Source organism: Meriones unguiculatus, chromosome 5, assembly GCF_030254825.1.
Source record: "Meriones unguiculatus strain TT.TT164.6M chromosome 5, Bangor_MerUng_6.1, whole genome shotgun sequence".
Lineage (NCBI taxonomy): Eukaryota > Metazoa > Chordata > Mammalia > Rodentia > Muridae > Meriones > Meriones unguiculatus.
The window spans coordinates 36711962-36732677 of NC_083353.1; the positions used below are offsets into that span (position 1 = coordinate 36711962).

Below are 20716 nucleotides of genomic sequence, written 5' to 3' on the forward strand. Positions count from 1 at the left end.
AGAAAATCTCTCTGTTCAAGACTATTTCCCACTTTCTTTCCTATCAGATTCAGTGTATCTGGCCTTATGCTAAGGGCCTTGATCCATTTAAAGTTGTGTTTTGTACAAGGTGATAAATATGGATCTATGTTCATTTCCCTATAGCCAGCCATCCTGTTTGTCCAGCATATTGAGGATTATGTCTTTTTCCCATTGTATGTTTCTGTCTTCTTTGTCAAAAATCAGGTGTCCATAAGTATGTGCACTTATGTGTGGTTCTTCAGTTTGATTCCACTGATCAGTATGTCTGTAACAACACCATGCTGTTTTTATTAATATAGATCAGTGGTACCTTGACATAGGATATGGTGATAATGATAGCAGCTCCTTTACTAATCAACATTTGTTAGCTATCTTGGCTATACGGTTTCATGTGAACATTTTTGAGAACTGCTTGCAAATGGTATTAGTTTAACAACTGGTTATTTAATATCAGGTACATTCTTCTTACCAGGGTAGCAGTGACATGTGCCTTGGTGTTTATGTTGTGAATGCATGCCACATGTCATCCATGGATATACATACAGAGGACGTTTTCTGAATTTCTTGTCTTTTTCGTGGTACTCATTGAACCAAGTGCCTCATACAAGCAAGCCATTTGTGACCAAGCTTTCTGGCCTCTGGGAACATCTTTTGACTCCCAGTATTCTACTAAAGAGACATATACTATCTCATTATTAAATAAACATTAAAAGGTGACGATATGGGTTAATATATGGCTAAGAATATCAGTTTTACTTTGCTTAGCTATGTACACAATTGATAACTATGAAAATAATTGATAGCTAGGAAATAAGCCACACTATGCTTTGTGAAAAGTTTAAATGAAATGAAATACATAGAGCAGTGGAATTGCATGTACTGTCAGAGCATTTTACTATGAATCTAGGCACTGAATTATGGAATCATTTGTTGAAGGGCTGTGTTTTTATGTAAAATCACATACCACATCTGCAACAGTTTTGCTCCTGAGAAGAAGTGTGTTTGTTCGCTACGTGTGCAGTAACTCACAGAATCACTAGGCCTTTGTCAGTGTTAAAAGCAAACTTTAAATCTTAAAGTCAATGTAAAACTTTTGTATTTTAAACCAAGTTGTATTCATTGAATGTAAGGTTATCATAGCTAGATACAGCAAAAGAAAATTATTTGTGTAATTTTTGTAAAAAATAAATAGTGGTTAAGAAAACACCAATATATTTGCATTCATGTTTTAACAGCAGTTTAAATAATTTGTAGTAATAAGTTTAGGATTGTTTTCATTACTTAATTTATGAACCATCAAAGTGTAGTTTTAATTGCTAAAAATTTGACTTTTGGCTGCATTTTTTTAATATTTGCAAATTTTACAGTTCACATCTGCAGATAGAATAAAGTCTGACATACTTAAAATTGTATGATATATCCTCATAAGCTTAAAATTTAACTGAAACTTTTTTTGGCCTTTTACTTTTCAGCACTGCATTACTTTCCAGAATACCAGTGGCTGGTGGATTTCACGGTGGCTGCTACCATTGTGTATTTAGTAACTGAAGTCTACTACAGTTTCATGAAACCTACACAGGAAATGAATATCAGCTTAGTCTGGTGCCTCCTGGTTTTGTCTTTTGCAATGTATCCTTCAAACCATCAATAATACTGCAAACTTTGTTTTTTTTAACTAAATATTATTAGACATTGTGTTTAATTTTTTTAAATTTCATTGATTGTTAGAGAACTTTCCTTTGTTGAATTCTTTACAGAATTTTTAGGATATATTAAATTTATTGTTTGACAGTTTCTTATACAGTATAACTTGGTTGTATTTAATCATAATTCTTTATGTATTTAATCTTTATGTATTTAATCAAAATCTTAACTTGTTAAAATTTCAAAATAGTAGCATAGTTTAAAAAGTAAAAAGTAGAGAAAGCTGTCACCTCATTCAATTTCTTTTTTATCCACACAGAGTATCAGAAAGGCTACCAGCCATTTTTGCCTTTTTAACGAGCCTTTTGTACATGGTAGGAATAAAGGAAATTTTTCTTCCAGGTACTTAATTATTAATTACTTTTTGATCCTGGAACATGTATATTATAATTTTTCCTTTTCCTCTTCTATTCCCCCAATAGAGATAACATTTTATTAAGTTTGACTGTGCAACCTATGAAAATATTCTTTGCAGAGAAACATTTTATTATCTTTCTTGAATAATTTTTTTTATTTATTTTTTAGAAACTGAGTTTTCCTAGTTCTATGGTACATCAGTAGGTCAATACATCATTTCCATTTTGTTTCCTATAGAACTATTGCTCTGGATCCCTTGTTTCTTTGTAAACTGTGTGTAGTTATGTTTAATGCATTACTTTACTATGTATGTGCACATGTTGGGAGAGAGCAGCTTGCAAGAGTCAGTTTTCTCCACCATGTTGGTCTCAAACTGAAGTCAGGTCATCAAGCCTGCCATCCAGCACTGGTACCTGCTTGGCGGTCTCCATTCTCGTCCTCATAAGATTTTGCATAGCTCTTGTCCTGGAACACTTGTCTTTGCTGTCTTCCTAAAAAATTCTGTGTCCCCTTTTGGTGCCTTGATCTCTTTCTTGGCTCACTATCTATCTGAAAACATGAACTCTTCTGCAATTACTAGAAAAGTGGTTTTTAAGTTTGTGTGCCTTGGTTGTCTTTACTGATGTATAATTTGGCTCAGTAGATAATCCAAAACCAGTTTTTTTCTTAAGAATTCTGAAGTGTTGAAGAACTGGGTGCTCTGTTGACACCATGTTGTGCCTCCTTCTCCCCGCTGAGGTACGACCCTCTTGGAACTTGTTCTGTTTGTTTTGGTACTCTGAAATTTTGCTTTTAAGTCCTATGTTTACCCTTTAGATTAACTGAACAAAGCTTTGTGCACTTAATTTTTTATTTTAATTTTATATTAAATACAGTTCATTCACTTTGCATCCTAGCTGTAGCCCCTTCCTCATTCCCTCCCAGTCCCACCTTCCCTCCCTCATCTCCTTCCATGCTCCTCACCAAGTCCACTGATAGGGGATTATCTGATGAATCTCTTTATTTTGAACATTTTAGGGATACCTATTGCTGAGGAAGTAGAATCTCACATTAGCATCTGGAATTGTCTGTATTTCATATGTATGCTAATTATAATTTTAGGTTTTCTAAAAGATTTTCTTAACTTTCTCAACATTATGTTTATTGTTTAGACTCTACTGCCATTTAAAATGTTTATGACCTCTTCATTTTTAACCCTTCTATGAAAATGCTAGTTTTATGATTACATTATTTTATATCTTAAGATATTAATGAGAAGTATTACTTATGAAATGCCTCTTTCTTCACTTTAGTTGATACTTATATGGAAATTTATATGCTTCCTTTGCAGGTTATTTTATGTGGTGTAGCCATTAGTATATTACTACCAGACACAAACACACACTTGTAACTAGCTACTCATATATTTTCTGTCATTTTTCATTTCATTTCATATTGTTTTGTATAATGGCAGCAATCCTTCACAGTCTTCTGCAGTAAACTAGCTCTACTCCATTGAAGTGGTGTTCTCATGAAAGGTTTCAAACAATAGTATATTAATAGGAATATTTAAGTTTGCTGTGTGCTCATGAGAGTATAGAAAGTGGTAGAGTTTACAATCCAGGCAATTTTCTTTAAGCTTCACCTCTTTGTGAAGAAGCGGGGGGAAAAGAGAGGAAGTAGAATTGGATGTGACTGGGAATATGAGTTTTATTTATCATTGGTTGTGAGCTAATAACCTGCTGCAATTATGCACATTCAAGAGACCAAAATTGAATTTCAAATGTCTGTATTGACACCAAAAAAGAGTGTATTGAGAGCTTTTACTTGTCCTAGCTTTAACTGTTTCCATCTTTAACTATGTGAGCTAAGTCTAATAGAAATGACTTGTGTCTGGGATTTCTTCATTTCATTATTGTTTGTCCTTGCTTATGAATCAAATACAGGTTTCTATTACTGCATGGGACAGTAGCTCTTTGGAACTCTGAGCACATATACATTAATTGATTCAGAAATTCTCTGCAGATTTTACTAATGAAATATTCTTAGTTAATGTAGTTCTCAAATTAGATACATATAACTTAATCAGTTCAGTGAATAGTCATAAACTAATTGCTTTATTTCCATAATCATTTTGGTTTTTTCTTTCTTCACTTATATTGACATATTTAATCAGACAGCAGAAATGATTTCTATAGAGTCTTAACAGCCCTAAAAGAATGAGAATGACATTTTGAATATATGACACCAAACTTAAATGTTGGAACCTGGAAGTGTGCCACCTCTTGTCATCAGTGCACTCTTAAACCCACACTAATTCTTATCTTCCCTCCTCTCTAGTTTGTACTTCTGTGCACCATTGGTGCACCCAGTCGTTAGGTTTCAGTCCAGTTATGTCTTGTGCTACAGTGTAAGGAAGATAACAATGATGGCCTCGCAGCACAAGGAAGCAGTTGTAGTAATCATCTTTGTTTTGTATTGATGTCTTAGAGTTATAGGAAAAATGTCTATTGATCTTAGAATTATTAAGTATTTTATTCTCATTTATTAATATATGAAAAGTAAAAAGATAAAATCATCATAGCAAAAGCCATTGATCCTGTGATAGAAATAAAACATTAAAAATGTTAAAGTAGTTTACAATATACAAGTAGGTTTTTTTAAATAAACTTTCTTTGAGAATAAACTGAAGCACAGAGAGATATGTCAATTACATGAATTTCAAGAAAACTATGCTACAAAGAATTCTAAGGCTTCTTAGACCTATTGTACTTGGCTAAAGAACTAAGTCATTAGTCGCAGCTACAATGTTTGTATTATACAGTATTAAAAGTGTAAGGTATTATTATGCTTGTTTTTATACCTAGCTAAGTTTTTAATTAGCCATGAATGTAGACATGAACATTTTTATAAAACCAGAAGTTGAAAATAGTTTAAATGAAAGTAAGTACTAAAGTTTTCCAGTTCAGGCAGTATTTTTTGTAGACATGAAAAGGTATTTAAGTTAAACATTACCTTATTTGTTGTGGTTAATAGGTAGCTATACCAAAGTTGAGCAGCTCAGGTGCTACCTCTAACCTATTAAAAGGTTACAAATTACTATTTTTTTAAACAAACATTCTGCTTTAAATTAACATGGAAATTGGGATTCTGCAGTATATTGCTTTAGATGTCAAGTGCAGTGAGAAAAGAACAGATCTTAGCCAAAGTACTAACCTGAACTTGAGAACTCTATGTAACAAACATGTCTAAGCTTATCTTGTGTGTATATGCACACATATAAAGGTGAGGGGACAACATGAGGAACTTATTTCTCTACCATTCATGTCAGCTCTTATGGATCAAACTCAGGGTTGTCAGGCTTGGCAACACATGCCTTAAGAGAGTGAGCCAGTATGCCATTCCCAGGCCGGTTTCTTAAACTTGAATAGGTCTTTTATGACACCAGGCCTTTCAAAATACTAAGATTTCTGGTCAGAGTTCTGGGATGAATGAGGGGAGCTGAATAATAGGACCTAATTTCTATCTACTGATTTATAATTAGTTGGACTTACTCCTTTTAGCTGTGAATGAAATAATTTTTTTGTTTTGTTTTGTTTTTGAAACACAAAATTCAAGAGTGGCCTTTTATGTTCATCTAGAACTGTGATCATTTTTGTTTTTAAAATAAAGGTCATGTTTATGCTTTCAGAATATCTTTGGTATTTTTCTCTATAATCTGGTTAGATTGAGCCTGGCTCATTATAAGCTTATTTTTTGATATAGGTGAAAATATACATGGTAAGTTTTTTAAGTTTTGGAAGAATTTATGTTCCTTTTTTCCCCTGAGTAATAATTAAGCCTGTACATCTAAGAAAGAAAATATGAATAAATGTTAAGGTAATATTATAAACTTTTTGTACTATTGAATTGGAATGATTATCTTGAAAAGGATTTTACTAGATAGGTCATAAGTAGAGATCTGTTATTGTTTTTAGGATTTTATCTCCCTCTCTCTCTTTTTGTGATGTAGAATTAAAAGTGTAATATATTTTAGTTGGTTTTCCACCAAGAAAAATAGATGTGGGTAGCTTAATCATTTGAATAGGGGAAATATACTAACAATTTTTTATAATAATCACAAAATGAGTATATAATATCTTTTTCCCTAGTTGAACAAATTTCAGTTTATATGAAAATCACTTAAGTAGAAATGTTTTTAAAAATAATTAGGAATTTGTGAAAAATGAGAGGTTTTATGCTTATTTCATTAAAATGTAAATTATACTTGGATATTGACTAATATTTCTATTTGGAAAATAGTCTTCTTTCTGTTACTTTTTCTGTGTTTTTCATTTAATAACATGTGTATTCTGGGAGTAGCATTGTCCGTCTATGCAGGTTCTTTCTACTCAAACTATTGTTTAGAAATTAGCTTGCTAAACTAATTTCTGTAATACTTTTTCATACATCCTAAGTTTTGTTTTATCTACCTGCTATTTTCTTTCTTCTTATCCACTCTCCCATCCACAGTCCCACTTAATTCATTAACTTCTGGCCCAACTGCCTTTCTTTCATATCACATGAATCCTTACAGGCTTTCATTTGATTTTCATACACCCTTCCTTATATGTCCCTTCCTGCATACACCTTTCCATCCCCAATAGTCTAGCACTCTTTATTTTTAACCTAAAATCTATTTTCTCTTCTTCCTTTAATGTACTTCCCATATCCCCTTTTAATTTCCTGGCTTCAACTTGTCTTCCAAGTTAAACACACATAAGTTTGCAACTAGGATACAAGAATAAAAGGGAAGTTGAGCTATTTATGCTTTGGGGCCTAAGATGCCAGTCTTCAAATTCTGTTTACTTACCTGAAAATGTCTTTATTTTGTTATTCTTTGTACCTGAACAACATTACATTGTATGTACATTTTCCAGGCCTACTCATCTGTTGGTTTATCCTGGCTATCTCATTTTCTTGCTGTTATGAATAAAGGATCAGTATATATGAATGTATAAGTATTTCACAGGAAGGCCCTTTTAATATGTTCCTTTTAATGTCTGTATAGCTGGGTCTTACAGCAGTTTTATTTAGAACTTCCTGAAACCCTTGAGGCTGATTTCCACTACTTTATACTTCCACCAACAGTGTGTAAGAGTTTCCCTTTTTATCACATCTATGCCAGCTTTTCTTGTCATTTGCATTACTGGAGATGGCTCTGTCGATTAGGGTGACATAATCTTAAAATAGCTTTAATTGTATTTCTCTAATGGCTAATGATACTGAGCACTTTTTTCCCTTTCTTTAATTTTTTAATTTTATTTTTTTATTAATTAGAGTTTATTCGCTTTATATCACAGCTGTAGCCCTCTCCCTCATTCCCTCCCAATCCCAACCTTCATCCCTCCCAAGTCCACTGATAGGGGAGGTCCTCCTCCCCTTCCATCTGAACCTAGCCTCTCAGGTCTCATCAGGACTGGCTACATTGTCCTCCTCTGTGGCCTGGTAAGGTTCTTCCCCTCTCAGGGGGCGTGGTCAAAGAGCCAGCCACAGACTTCATGTCAGAGACAGTCCCTTATCCCATTACTAGGGAACTCACTTGGATACTGAGCTGCCATGGGTTACATATGAGCAGGGGTTCTAGGTTATATCCATGCATGGTCCTTGGTTTGAGTATCAGTCTCAGAAAAGACCCCTGTGCCCAGATATATTGATACTGTTGCTCTCCTTATGGAGCTACTGTCCTCTCCAGATCTTACTAACTCCCCCTTCTTTCATAAGATTCCCTGCACTGTGTCCAAAGTTTGGTTATATGTCTCAGCATGTGCTTTGATACACTGCTAATAGTCTTTCAGAGGCCCTCTGTGGTAGACTCCTGTACTGCTCCCTGTTTTCTTCCTCTTCAGATGTCCATCCTGTTTGTCTTTTTGAATGAGGATTGATCGGGCTACCCAGGGTCCTCCTTGCTTGGTTTCTTTAGGTACACAGATTTGTGTAGGTTTATCCTATATTATATGTCTAGTATCCACTTATAAGTGAGTATATACCGTGTATGTCTTTTTGCTTCTGAGATACCTCACTCAGGATGATCTTTTCTAGATCCCACCATTTGCCTGCAAAGTTCATTATTTCCTTGTTTTTAATTACTGAGTAGTATTCCATTGTGTAAGTTTACCACAATCTCTGTATCCACTCCTCAGTTGAGGGACATCTGGGTTGTTTCCAGGTTCAGGCTATTTATGAATAAAGCTTCTATGAACATGGGTGAACAAATGTCCTTGTTCTGTACTTGAGCATATTTTGGATACATGCCTAGGAGTGGTATGGTTGGATCTTGAAGAAGCACTATTCCTAATTGTCTGAGAAAGCGCCATATTGATTTCCAAAGTGGTTGTACAAGTTTACATTCCCACCATCAATGAAGGAGGGTTCCCCTTTCTCTACATCCTCTTCAGCATGTGCTATCTCTACAGTTTTTGATCTTAGCCATTCTGATAGCTATAAAGGGAAATCTCAGGGTCTTTTTAATTTGCATTTCCCTGATAGCTAAGGATGTTGAGCATTTAAGTGTTTCTCTGCCACTGTATATTCCTCTACAGAGAATTCTCTGTTTAGCTCTCTTCCCCATTTTTTAATTGGGTTACTTGCTTTGTTGATTTTTAACTTCTTGAGTTCTTTATATATTCTGGATGTTAGCCCTCTGTCAAATATAGAGTTGGTGAATATCCTTTCCCAGCTTAGGCTGTTGTTTTGTTCTGACAACAGTTTCCTTTGCTTTACAAAAGCTTTTCAGTTTCATGAGGTCCCTTTTATTAATTGTTGATCTTAAAGGCTGTGCTATTGGTATTCTATTCAGAAAGCTGTCTCCCATGCCCATGAGTTCTAGGCTCTTCCCCACTTTTTCTTCTGACCAATTTAGTGTGTCCGTTTTTATGTTGAGATATTTCATCCACTTAGACTTTAGTTTTGTGCAGGGTGATGAATATGTATCTATTTGCATTTTTCTGCATGTAGACATCCTGTTAGACCAGCACCATTTGTTGAAGATGCTGTCTTTTTTCCACTGAATGATTTTTGCTTCTTTGTCAAAAAACAAGTATCCATAGGTGTGTGGGTTTATTTCTGGGTCTTCTATTTGATTCCATTGATCCACCATTCTGTTCCTCTGCCAGTACTATGCAGTTTTTATTACTATAGTACAGCTTGAGATCAGGGATGGAGATATCTCCAGACGATTTGTTCTTGTACAGGATTGTTTTGACAATTCTGGGATTTTTGTTTTTCCATATGAAGTTGGAAATGTTCTTCCATATGAAGTTCTTTCAAGGTCTGTAAAGAATTGTCTTGGTAATTTGGTGGGAATTGCATTGAATCTGTAGATTGCTTTTGGCAGGATGGCCATTTTCACTGTTAATTCTACCAATCTATGGACACGGGAGATCTTTGCATCTTCTGATACCTTCTTCAATTTCTTTCTTCAGAGACTTGAAGTTTCTTTCAAAAAGGTCTTTCACTGCTTGGTTAGAATCACACCAAGGTACTTTATGTTATTAGTGGCTATTGTGAAGAGTGTTGTTTCCCTAATTTTTTTCTCATCCCTTTTGTCTTTATAGGTATATAGGAGGGCTTCTGATTTTTTTTAGTTAATTTTGTATCCATCCACTTTGCTGAAGGTGTTTATCAACTGAAGGAGTTCTCTGATTTAATTTTTGGGGTTGCTCATGTATACTATCATATCATCTGCAAATTGTGATAGTTTATTTCTTCCTTTCCAATTTGTATTCTCTTGATCTCCTTTAATTGTCTTATTTCTCTAGGTAGGACTTCAAATACTATGTTGAAAAGATATGGAAAAGTGGGCATCCTTGCCTTATCCCTGATTTCAGTGGGATTGATTTAAGTTTCTCTCTGTTTAGTTTGATGTTCTCTACAGGCTTGTTGTATATTGTCTTTATTATGTTTAGGTATGGTCCATATATCCCTGATTTCTCCAAAACTCTAAACATAAATGGGTGTTGGATTTTTGTCAAATGCTTTTTTGGCGCCTAAGGAGATGATCATGTGGTTTTTCTCCTTCAGTTTGTTTATATGGGAGATTACATTGTTGGTTTTCTGTATATTGAACCACCCCTGCATGCCAAGGATGAAGCCTACTTGGACATAGTGGATGATATCTTTGATGTGTTCTTGGATTCAGTTTGCAAGTATTTTATTGAGTATTTTTACATCAATGTTCATGAGAGAGGTAGGTCTGAAGTTCTCTTTTTGTTAGGTCTTTGTCTGATATAGGTATCAAGGTGACTGTGGCTTCATAGAGTGAGTTTGGTAATGTTCCTTCTGTTTCTATTTTGTGAAATAATTTGAAGCGAATAGCTTAGCACCTTTTTCAAGGTCTGGTAGAATTCTACACTGAAACCATCTGCCCCAGAGCTTTTTTTTTTTGGAATGGGGACTCTTGATAACTGCTTAATTTCCTCGGGGCATATAGGACTATTCAATCTTTCTACCTGATATTGACTTAATTTTGGTAAATGGAACCTATCAAGAAATAATTCATTTCCTTTAGATTTTCAGATTTTGTGGCATATAGGCTTTTGTAGTACAACCCAATGATTGGGTTTCCTCAGTGTCTGTAGTTATGCTCCGCCTTTTATTTCTGATTTTGTTGATTTGGATAGTTTCTCTCTGCCTTTTAGTTAGCTTGGCTAAGGATTTGTCTATCTTGTTGATTTCCTCAAAGAACCAGCTCTTGGTTTCATTGATTCTTTGAATAGTTTTATTTGATTCTAATTGATTGATTTCAGCCCTGAGTTTGATTATTTCTAGCCATCTGCTTCTCTTGGGTGTCTCTGCCTTTTTTTGTCCTAGGGCTCTCAGTTGGGCCATTAAGTTGCTTGTATAAGATGTTACAAATTTCTTCTTGAAGATACTGCTGTGAATTTTCCTCTGAGCACTGCTTTCATTGTGTCACATAAATTAGGGTATATTGTACATTTATGTCCATTGAAATCTAGGAAGTCTTTAATTTCTTTCTTTATTTCATCCTTAACCCAGCTGTCATTGAGTATCAAGTCAAGTTTCAATGTGCATGTAGGCTTTTTGCTATTTCCTTTGTTGTTGAGGTCCAGCTTTAGTCCATGGTGGTCAGATAGAATACAGGGGATTATTTCAATCTTCTTGTATCTGTTGAGGCTTGCTTTGTGACCAACTATATCGTCTATTTTGGAGAAGATTTCATTAGGTGTTGAAAAGAATGTGAAAAGTTATATAGACATCTATTAGGTCCATTTGAATTAGGACCTTTGTAAGTGCCTTTATTTCCCTATTTGGCTTCTGTCTAGATAATCTGTTCCTTGGTGATAGTGGGGTATTGAAGTCTCCCACTATTAAGGTGTTGATCAATGTGTGATTTAAGCTTTAATAATGTTTCATTTACAAATGTAGGAACTCTTGTATTTGGGGCATAGATGTTCAGAATTGTGATGTCCTTTTGGTGGATTTTTCCTTTGATGAGAATGTAGTGCTGCTCCTCATCTTTTTTTTGTCCTAGGAGCTCTCAGCACTGGGCGTTGGACACTGCTCTGTGGTGGTCTCTGCAGGCAGCTTCTGTAGCCTTCACCTCTGCCAGGGAAGGATTATTTTGGCTGGTCCTGGGGGAACGTGTGGGGGAGAGGAAGCAGATTGAGTATTCTCTGTCCCAGATCATGAGCTGGGTTTTCTTTGATAGGAGCTGCTGGCACTGGGGGCTGGCATTTTGCTCTTTGGCGGGTGCTGCAGGCCACCTCTTTAGCCTTCACTTCTGCCAGGGAAGGACTATGGTGGCCAGTCCCAGGGGAGTGCTGGGGGTTGGGGGGATTGAGTATTCTCTGTCCCAGATCCCGAGGAGGAGGGATTTCTTTGCTAGGAGCCACTGGCACTGGAGGCCACCTCTGCAGCCTCCACCAATGTGGGAGTAGGGCAAGTGGATACAGGGAAATGCCTGGGGATTGGGCCCCCAGGAGAAATCCACGGAAGAGTCCACGGGTGGCCAGAATCTAAATGGTCTCAGTTCAGAGTTAGTCCCCTTTCTCCCAGGAAGCCTCGATGTCGTTGTTTTGAGTTCAGCAGCCCCATCACTCACCAATTTTGGAGTTTCAGATCCTTTGCCCCTTAGGTATGGTGCACTCTGGTCACTGCCATCTCAGATCCTCTACTGAGCACTTTTTTTTTTTTTTTTTTTTTAGTGAGCACTTTTTAGTGTTTCCTGGCACTTTTTAGTTTTTCTTTTGAGAATTTTCTGCTCTGCTCCATTCCATAGTCCATGTTTTAGTTGAGTTCTTGATATTTCTCAATGTTTAGTTTTTGGAGCTCTTTGTATATGTTGGACATTAATCCCTGTTGAATGAATACCTGGCAAATATGGGCCTTTTCACTTGTTTCACAGTTTCCTGTACTGAAGTTTTTTAGTTTGGTGAGATCCCATTTATCAGTTGTTTTTATTTCCTGAGGCACTCAAGTCTTATTTCCCAAGGTCTTACCTGTCCTTCTAAGTTGAGGCATGCACCCTACTTTTTTCTGTACGAGTTTCATGATGTCAGGATTATGTTGAAGTGGTCCTTGATGCTTTTGTAGTTGATTTTTATACATCTAGTTTTATTTTCATGCATGCTGATATTCTGGTTTCCCAGCATCATTTGATTAAGGTACAGTTTTTCTTCAATATATATTTGACATCTTTGCCAAAAATTGGGTAGCTGTAGTTACATGAACTTATATTTGGTTTCACAATTTTATTTCATTTTTCTCTGTTTTTGTGCCACTGCCCTAGTGTGTTTTTATTACTGTGTCTGTGTCGTATAAATCAGGTATTGTGGTACCTCCTGTAGTATCTTTTTTACATATGACTGCCTTAGCTATCCCAGTTCCTGTTTGCCTGGTAAGACTTGGGATTGGTTTTTGGTTTTCTATATCCATGAAGATGCCATGGACTTTTGATTGGAATTGCATTGAATCTATAGGTTGCTCTTGGTAGGATGGCCATATTCACAAGATTACTTGTTCCAATCCAATCTGTTGTTAAGTTTTCATTGTAGCATTCTTGGTTCATTCCTAGACATTTTTTTTTATGACTATTGTCAGTGGGAATTCATTTTCAGTGTTTGTCATTGCTATGTAGGAAGGGTGTTGGTTCTTGCATGTTCTAGTATCTTCCTACTTTGCTGAAAGTGTTTATCATCTCTAAAAGCTTTTGGTGGCATCTTAAGGGTCTCTTACATATCTTCTACAAAAAGGGGATATTTTTTCTTTTATTCCTATTTGTATCGCTTTTGTTTTTTGTGTTTTTTTTTTTCTCTTTTTGCTCTACCTTAGACTTCAAACTATATTGTATAAAAGTGGGAAGAGTGGGCATTCTTATCCTATTCTAGATCTTAGTGTGAATGTGTTTAAGTTTTTCTACATTTAGTATGATATTAGCCAAAGACATATGTATCTTCTATTATGTTGATATACACTTCCTCCATCACCAGCCTTTTCATTACTTTTATGGTGAAGGGATACTGGATTTTGTGAGAGGTTTTTTAATTAAGGTGGTGATGTTTCTGGGTTTTTTTGTTTTGTTTTATTATCTTAACTACATGATGAATTACATTTATCTATGTATGTTGAGGTATCCGTGCATTGCTAAAATTGATTAGAGACTTTGGATTCTTTCAGGGTCGTGTGTGTGTGTGTGTGTGTGTGTGTGTGTGTGTGTGTCTACATATATGTATGTATATGTGTGGCAATGTATTTTTTAAATATACATTCAGTTAGTATATAATTATATATATTAATCACTTCTTCCCTTTTTCTTTCTTCAATCCTTTTCATGTTCCTCCTCACTCCCTCTCAAATTGATGCCCTTTCTTCCTTTGATTATTACTATAGTCTCTGTGTGTGTGTGTGTGTGTGTGTGTGTGTGTGTGGAGAGAGAGAGAGAGAGAGAGAGTGATGCAAAAATACATAAATCCAAACTTCCCCTTCTGTTAGTAGTCTTTAATTGCTTGTAGTTCTTTGTCTAGGGAGTTGGACCCTGTAAGATTTTTCCCACTCTTTTACATTAGCATGAGTATTGATATTTTCATGATTCAGGTGTTATTTATGCAGCGAATTCTAGGAGATACAGCAGATTTTCTGATCCTCTGGTTCTCATAATCCTTTTGCTCTCTGAGCCTTAGATATTAACAGGAGTTCTAATATCGGTTTGGGCTGAGGTCCCCATGGTCTTTTGACAGCTGTGTTTTTTTGTGTGTGTGGTTTTCTGTGATGTTCTCTATTTGTTGTAGGAGGAGAAGCTATACTTACCTGTAAGTTTTAAGTTTTAACCAGACAATTGTGGTACATACCTTTAATCTTAGCACTCAGGAGACAGAAGCAGGTGGATCTCTTTGAGTTTGAGGACAACCTGGTCTACAGAGCAAGTTCCAGAACAGCCAGGGTTATAAACAGAGAAGCCCTGTCTTGGGGGGTGGAGGGTTGAAGCCTTCACCTGTCCCAGGTAGTTGGTAGGTTTCAAGTACCAGGCATGATTTCCCTGCTTTTGAGTGAACTTTAAGTCCAGTTTGACAGCTGTTGGTCACTACTAAAATATGAATGCCACTATTGCTCCTTTAGGGATATTTTGCCATGTTGGTCATTGTGGTTCATAAGCATCACAGCTAGATAGAGCTATTGATTTCTTCCTTCCCTTGGCAGTTTGCATAGTACTGTCTGGTATTATATACTGTGGAAGCTAGAGGAGGCTTTTGTGTTAGATCCCACTCAAATCATCCAAGTACTGTCTCTTTAAGTTTTCAGAGTCTTACCTTCAACCTCTGAAACAAACCAAGAACAATAGCCATAGCTTATATTGTTTTGGGAGTCACTTGGGCAACCCTGTCCAACAACTAAAAACAGGGTTTTCATCTTCGTCCTGAGGTTTCTGTAAGTCTCTTGATTCTTGTGGGGAACATTATCAGTCAAGAGTTATAACTTTAAGATTTTATATTTATATATATGTAAATATAAAATAAAATAAAAGCATATATATTTTAATTTAAGGTAAATATAAAATAATACGGTTTCTTGAGGCTTTGTCAAAAAACTTGCTATTGAAGAATCTTTTCTATAACTGAATATGAGAGTGTAATTGGCAAAATCCCTTTATGTATAAAAGTTGAGAACAATGATACTGTGTTATATGTAATGGTTTCATGAAAGAGACAAAATCATCTTTCTTAAAATAACATGGAAATTATGCTTTTGAAAAATGTCTGTGAATCATTTGAATTTAAATTAACATCATTTGATAATTTGCTTAAGCTTGATAGCATAGATTCATGCCAGGTTCAGCAGTGCCACAGTATACTCTTAGCTGCTGATAAATGATTGCGTAGGTGCTAGTCAAAACAGGAAGAAGATTGACTAGTTCTATATAGTGAAAATTTATATGGTAGTAGTAGGAATTTTAGGAAGAGTGAAACACAGAAGCACCACAAAGTCCTGCACTGTAAGATGCAAGTGTCAGTATTGCTCTTTAAACTTCTTCTGTACTTTGAAGAGATTTTCAGCTTTCCAGATTCTAAAGATTTGTTCTTTGCTGTGGAAATAATTTAGCAAGATGTGCATGTCTTGGTGGTTGATCACTTGCCTAGAAAGCATAAGGCCCTAGGCTTTGACCCTAACACCATTTATTCTTTAACTGATGGATTAATTAATTAAAATACAAATAAATTAGCTTCCATTTTAGCATAGAGCTTACTACCTTTGAAAACTATAACAAGAATGCTTCACTAGTTTGAAAAGATTCCATCTTTTACCTCTGAGCTGCGGGACATAACTATTAAGTGCTGTGTATAATCCCGATTAAATGAGTGTGAGTGAGTGTGTGTGATTGTGTGTGTGTGTGTGTGTGTGTGTATGTGTTACGTGGGCTTCAGGTAACATGGTCTTTTTGTTTGATTTTCAAGGTGAGCATGTTGAAACTTTGACTGGTTTGGAGTACTCAGGAGGAACTTGTCTTTGCTTAACCCTCATATGAATGATGGTCCTAAATAGTTTTTATATAACAGCTTAGTAGCAGCTATTAATAATTTTTAAATTTTAAATTGTTAAACAGCTACAAATTAATCCTGTGGTATTACATTATGCATTTAATTATAAATGTAAGTAATAAACATAAGTGCTTGATAAATTTGCACAATAAGAGTATCTTCCTGGAATGGAGAGATGACTCAGAGGTTAAGAGCACTGGCTGCACTTCCAGAGGTCCTAAGTTCAATTCCCAGCAACCACATGGTGGCTCACAACTGTTTAGAATAAGATCGGGTGCCCTCTTCTGGAATATAGCTGTATATGCAGACAGAATACTGTATATATAATAAATAAATCTTAAAAAAAAGAAGTGTAGCTGCCTAAAAGTTCTACTCCTTCCCATGCTATTTTCATGAATCTGTTGGCATAAATTTCTGTAGTTAACCCAGTTAAATTTGAATCATATATATAAGATATGTTATGTAATTACAGCTTAATTTTAGTATACTTTTCCTTAATTTAATATAAACTCTTATTAGATTCTCTTCTTGTTTCAATTCTACTTCCATTAAGATTTTCTTTAGTTTTCACTTCCAGAGGACATCTGACAGACAAACCAGTAGAATCAGAGTGAATACTGTTTACTTCTTTTGGCATTTGCATCATGTAAAGATGGCTGTGCATAGTTCCCACAAGTTATTTGTGGTTTTTCCTGAACTTTTCCTTCTGCAGCAAAGTTCTATTTTCATTAACTACACACTATTTTAAAGTAGAAGATGGTGGTGAAAGGTCAGTTTGTGTCACCTTTGGATTTTTTTTCTTCGTTAAAGCAATGGCAGTTTTGATCGTAACAGAGAATTACCTGGAGTTTGGACTTGAAACAGGTAAAAGTTGTATACAACTCTAAAATTTTAATTTCAGTATTTAGTTAAGTTTTAATCTGATAAATATTTAAAATTAAAGTTGGTTTATGTTCTAATTAACCTTTGTTGATGTTAATCTTTAGTGACATTTTTGGTTGGTTGGTTGGTTGGTTGTTTTGGTTTTTCGAGACAAGGTTGTTCTTATAGCCTTGTCTGTCATGGACTTGCTTTGTAGACCAGGCTGGTCTCGAACTCACAGTGATCTACCTGCCTCTGCCTCCTGAACAATGAGATCTTTTTTGTTGTTGTTTTGTAAGGTTCGTATCAATCTTATCCCCAAAATACTGCACCCTCAATTTTTTCTTAAATCAGTTTCTGTATGCAAAAGGATCAATTTAAAATTTATGCACTTATGGAATGTACAGGTATCAAAAGGATATTTTAGAGACCGATTTTATTGCATTATAGCATACTAATTAACACAAAAGAGCAAAGTTGGTCGTTAAAATATAAAACGTTCTGTTTTCTGGGAGAGTCTGCATTTCACTGTCATGATAAGTTTTCTTTTTTTTCTTCTGCAGGGTTTACAAATTTTTCAGACAGTGCGATGCAGTTTCTTGAAAAGCAAGGTTTAGAATCTCAGTAAGTTTTTGAAAAGTTGAGCACTATTTAAATTTAACATTTCCATTCTTAAAGCAGATTTTACTATCAATAATAAGTTAATTTGAATCAGTAAAAATGATTCCCTTATAATAGGACTCTTCATTCCCTCCTTCATTCAGTATGGGTGATCACTTGTAGGAAGGGCTTACTCATACTTTGAACAGTTGTTTAAAGGTAGAATCTTCCATCAAATTCTTAGCTATATTTTCTCTTATAATCCCACTGTCTCCAAAGATGAAACTAATTTATAACCGAGCCATATGTCATTAATGTGCAGCTTGAACTGGTAGCTGTCATTTAAAGAGATTTATTCTGTATTTAGTTTAGTTTGGTTTAGTCTATAGTTTACCATATTCTGCTATAAGTAAGGTCAGGATTGTTCTAGATACATATTAGTGTACTGACATTATTGTGATTTGTAAATTACCTGAATGGGGGGAAAGTTTCTTAGTAAGTTTAACAAAAACTTTTTCAGCCTTTTTTTTTTTTTTAAACTTTATTTTTAGGGGTCCTGTTTCAAAACTTACTTTCAAATTTTTCCTGGCTGTTTTCTGTTCACTGATTGGGGCTTTTTTGACATTTCCTGGATTACGGCTGGCTCAAATGCATCTGGATGCCCTGAATTTGGCAACAGAAAAAATTACACAGTAAGCGGAAAATGTACATAAGCACATGCAGATAAATATATGTTTTCCATCCTAATTAAGGTATATTATTGTGATAAAATAATAAATTATTTTATTAAAAATTAATAAGTATTTGATATTACACCACTTCCTCTCTACTATAAGTAGTTTCTCTTTGAAATTTCAAGCCAATGTTAAAAATACTTTTGTTGTTAAACTTGTTTCTACCTGTTAACATGAAAATACCAAGATTCATGTTAATTATTTTTAATTCAGAAACTTACGATATTTCAGGCTTTACTGTTGAACTGGTCTATGGAAATTTGCATTTAAAATTTTTATTTTAAGACAGGTTTATTTGTTTATTCAAAGATTTTAATATTTTTATTTAAGATAATTAAGTATTTTTAAACCTAAGAGTTATAGCCATAAGAAATGTTTTCCTTAAGTTGTTGATAGACTTAAAGTAATTTGCTATTTTATGACTGCAAATACTGTGCAACATCCTATAGTTGGTTTTAACTACCAAATTCTATTTTGATTCTGAAATGAAGAAAACATATTAAAACTCTGCCTATGATTTCAAGCTCATTGCTATTTTTTTTGTAGTTACTCCAGGGGTTTGTTTTTATTTGGGGAGTGTTTATTTGGTTGGTTAGATTTTGTTTGTTTGTTTGTTTTTTAATCTGATTGGTTGTTTACGGATAGAGGCATCTTAACAGAAAGGTGGGCTTTATATGCGTTCACTTTTATCTAGGTTGTCTTACCTGCAGTGTAAGCCCTATTTGAGAGGGCTTCACTTTATATACATGTGTACAGTCATTAGGCTCCTGTAGGCAATCATTTTCTAAAATCACTGTTCTTTAAAACACTACATTTAATGGTGCTAATTCCTCTGTTTTTGCATTCTAGTCTCTTACCTATGTTCTCTAATTTTTACTTTTTCTCCTTGGCTCCATTTTCTACATGTTTAGTATGTGTTTACTTATTCTTAACTCCCACCCATTATACACTACTTCATCTCCCCCTTTTTCTTTTACTCAGCGTGTTCTTTACTGTGTCCTGCCTTTTCCCACCACCCATTTCTCTAAAGGCTTCTTTTAAGACAAAACCTGGTTTCCCCCTCCTCTCTACACACACTGCAGTCCACTACCCCTAGTGTTAAGATTTAAATAAGCTGAAAAGGGTGGGTGGAGGGGAGCCCTTCACAAGCTACTGAAACCGCTGTGGACTGCTTCTCGATACACGAGTGTTCCCTAGCAACAATGCATACCTAATACTGCTCTTTCTTCCCTGCCCTCAAAGGTTTACCAAGACTATGGAATATAAGAATCACTATAAAACAGAAAGCGTTTAGTGATGGAGAGAGGGGTGGCACATCTATCTTCAGTAAAATGTGGTTTTGTTTTACATGTTTAGCCTGTGAGGATTTGGGATTTTGTTGTATTTCCTGTTTATTAGAGCCTTGTATTGTAATACAGCACTCTGTCGTGTTGTAACCCTGTGGGCAAGCTAGTTCTGTTTTGGGTAACTTGAGTGGCAAAGTAGCAGCCTTGTCTCCACTTCTGTGGCACTGTGCTACAACTTGTATCATACTAGGGTTGTAACCACCTTTCCTTGTTTTTACTGTCCCTGACTCAGCTCCATGTGTCACACCTGTCACTACCATTTGTCTATGTAGTATGTGTAGTAAATGTATGTGTTTGTGTGTGTTTTAAAACCTGTAGTTAAGCCCTCTCTGTGGTTGGTTATGAAAGCAGTTATGTTGTAATAAAATAATCTACCAAGTTTGCCTTTTGTTCCTAAAACAAAAGTTTGGCAGCCATGTGTATATGTACCTCAGTCCTGAAATCTCTTTGCTTCCTTAGAAGTTTAGTTTGTCAGGTGTAAACTAAGGCTGGGTGTGGTGATTCCAGTTTGTAATTCCAGCCCTTGTGAGGCTGAGAATAACAAAGTGGCAGCCAGGTGAGACTATATATCAAGATCTGTTCCACAAAACTAAAAATAGGAACAAAAAGTAAATGATCTTTATTTGCATATGGTAAAGAAATTAATTTCAACTATGTTTGTAACAGTCCAAGAAGAAACACAAGTTTTGAGTCGTGTAATTTTGGTAAATATAATTTTAATGTTATAAATAATCATTATGTATTGAAAGGGTCCTCAGTTATAAGTTGTGTTCATTTGCCATATGCCTTCTAGTATTATGACTTTGTTAATCACTGTCATTTATTGGTGAATAATGAGCAAGCATTTTGTTTAGCTGTGTTGAAAATTATCAGATAACTCCTGTGTCTGTCCTATTGGAATCATTGAAATTAGAGAATCATTAAAATACCTGTTTATTGAATCATGGATTTAGAGATTGCCAACTACATCTAGAGTAGAAGAGAACAAATCTCTATTTTGGCCTTCTATCTTCCTAATCTTCTAAATGGCCATTTAACTTTCTAGGCCTACATATTTTCATCTGAAAAACTAAGATAATAA

At 35.1% G+C, this 20716-nt stretch overlaps 1 protein-coding gene across 6 annotated transcripts in view; it reads left to right on the forward strand.

The window, feature by feature from the left end:
* Tmem161b (transmembrane protein 161B) overlaps positions 1-20716 on the forward strand; it is a 91338-nt gene that overhangs the window by 61611 nt on the left and 9011 nt on the right. For 3 of the 6 annotated variants that reach the window (XM_060383629.1, XM_060383631.1, XM_060383632.1), the window contains 5 exons: positions 1494-1650; positions 2764-2820; positions 16807-16958; positions 17519-17579; positions 18107-18247. In XM_060383629.1, coding sequence (XP_060239612.1) covers positions 1494-1650; positions 2764-2820; positions 16807-16958; positions 17519-17579; positions 18107-18247 — 568 coding nt within the window. Of the gene's footprint in view, positions 1-1493; positions 1651-2763; positions 2821-16806; positions 16959-17518; positions 17580-18106; positions 18248-20716 lie in introns of those variants that run through there. The other 3 variants (XM_060383630.1, XM_060383633.1, XM_021664578.2) reach the window with 2 other exon arrangements.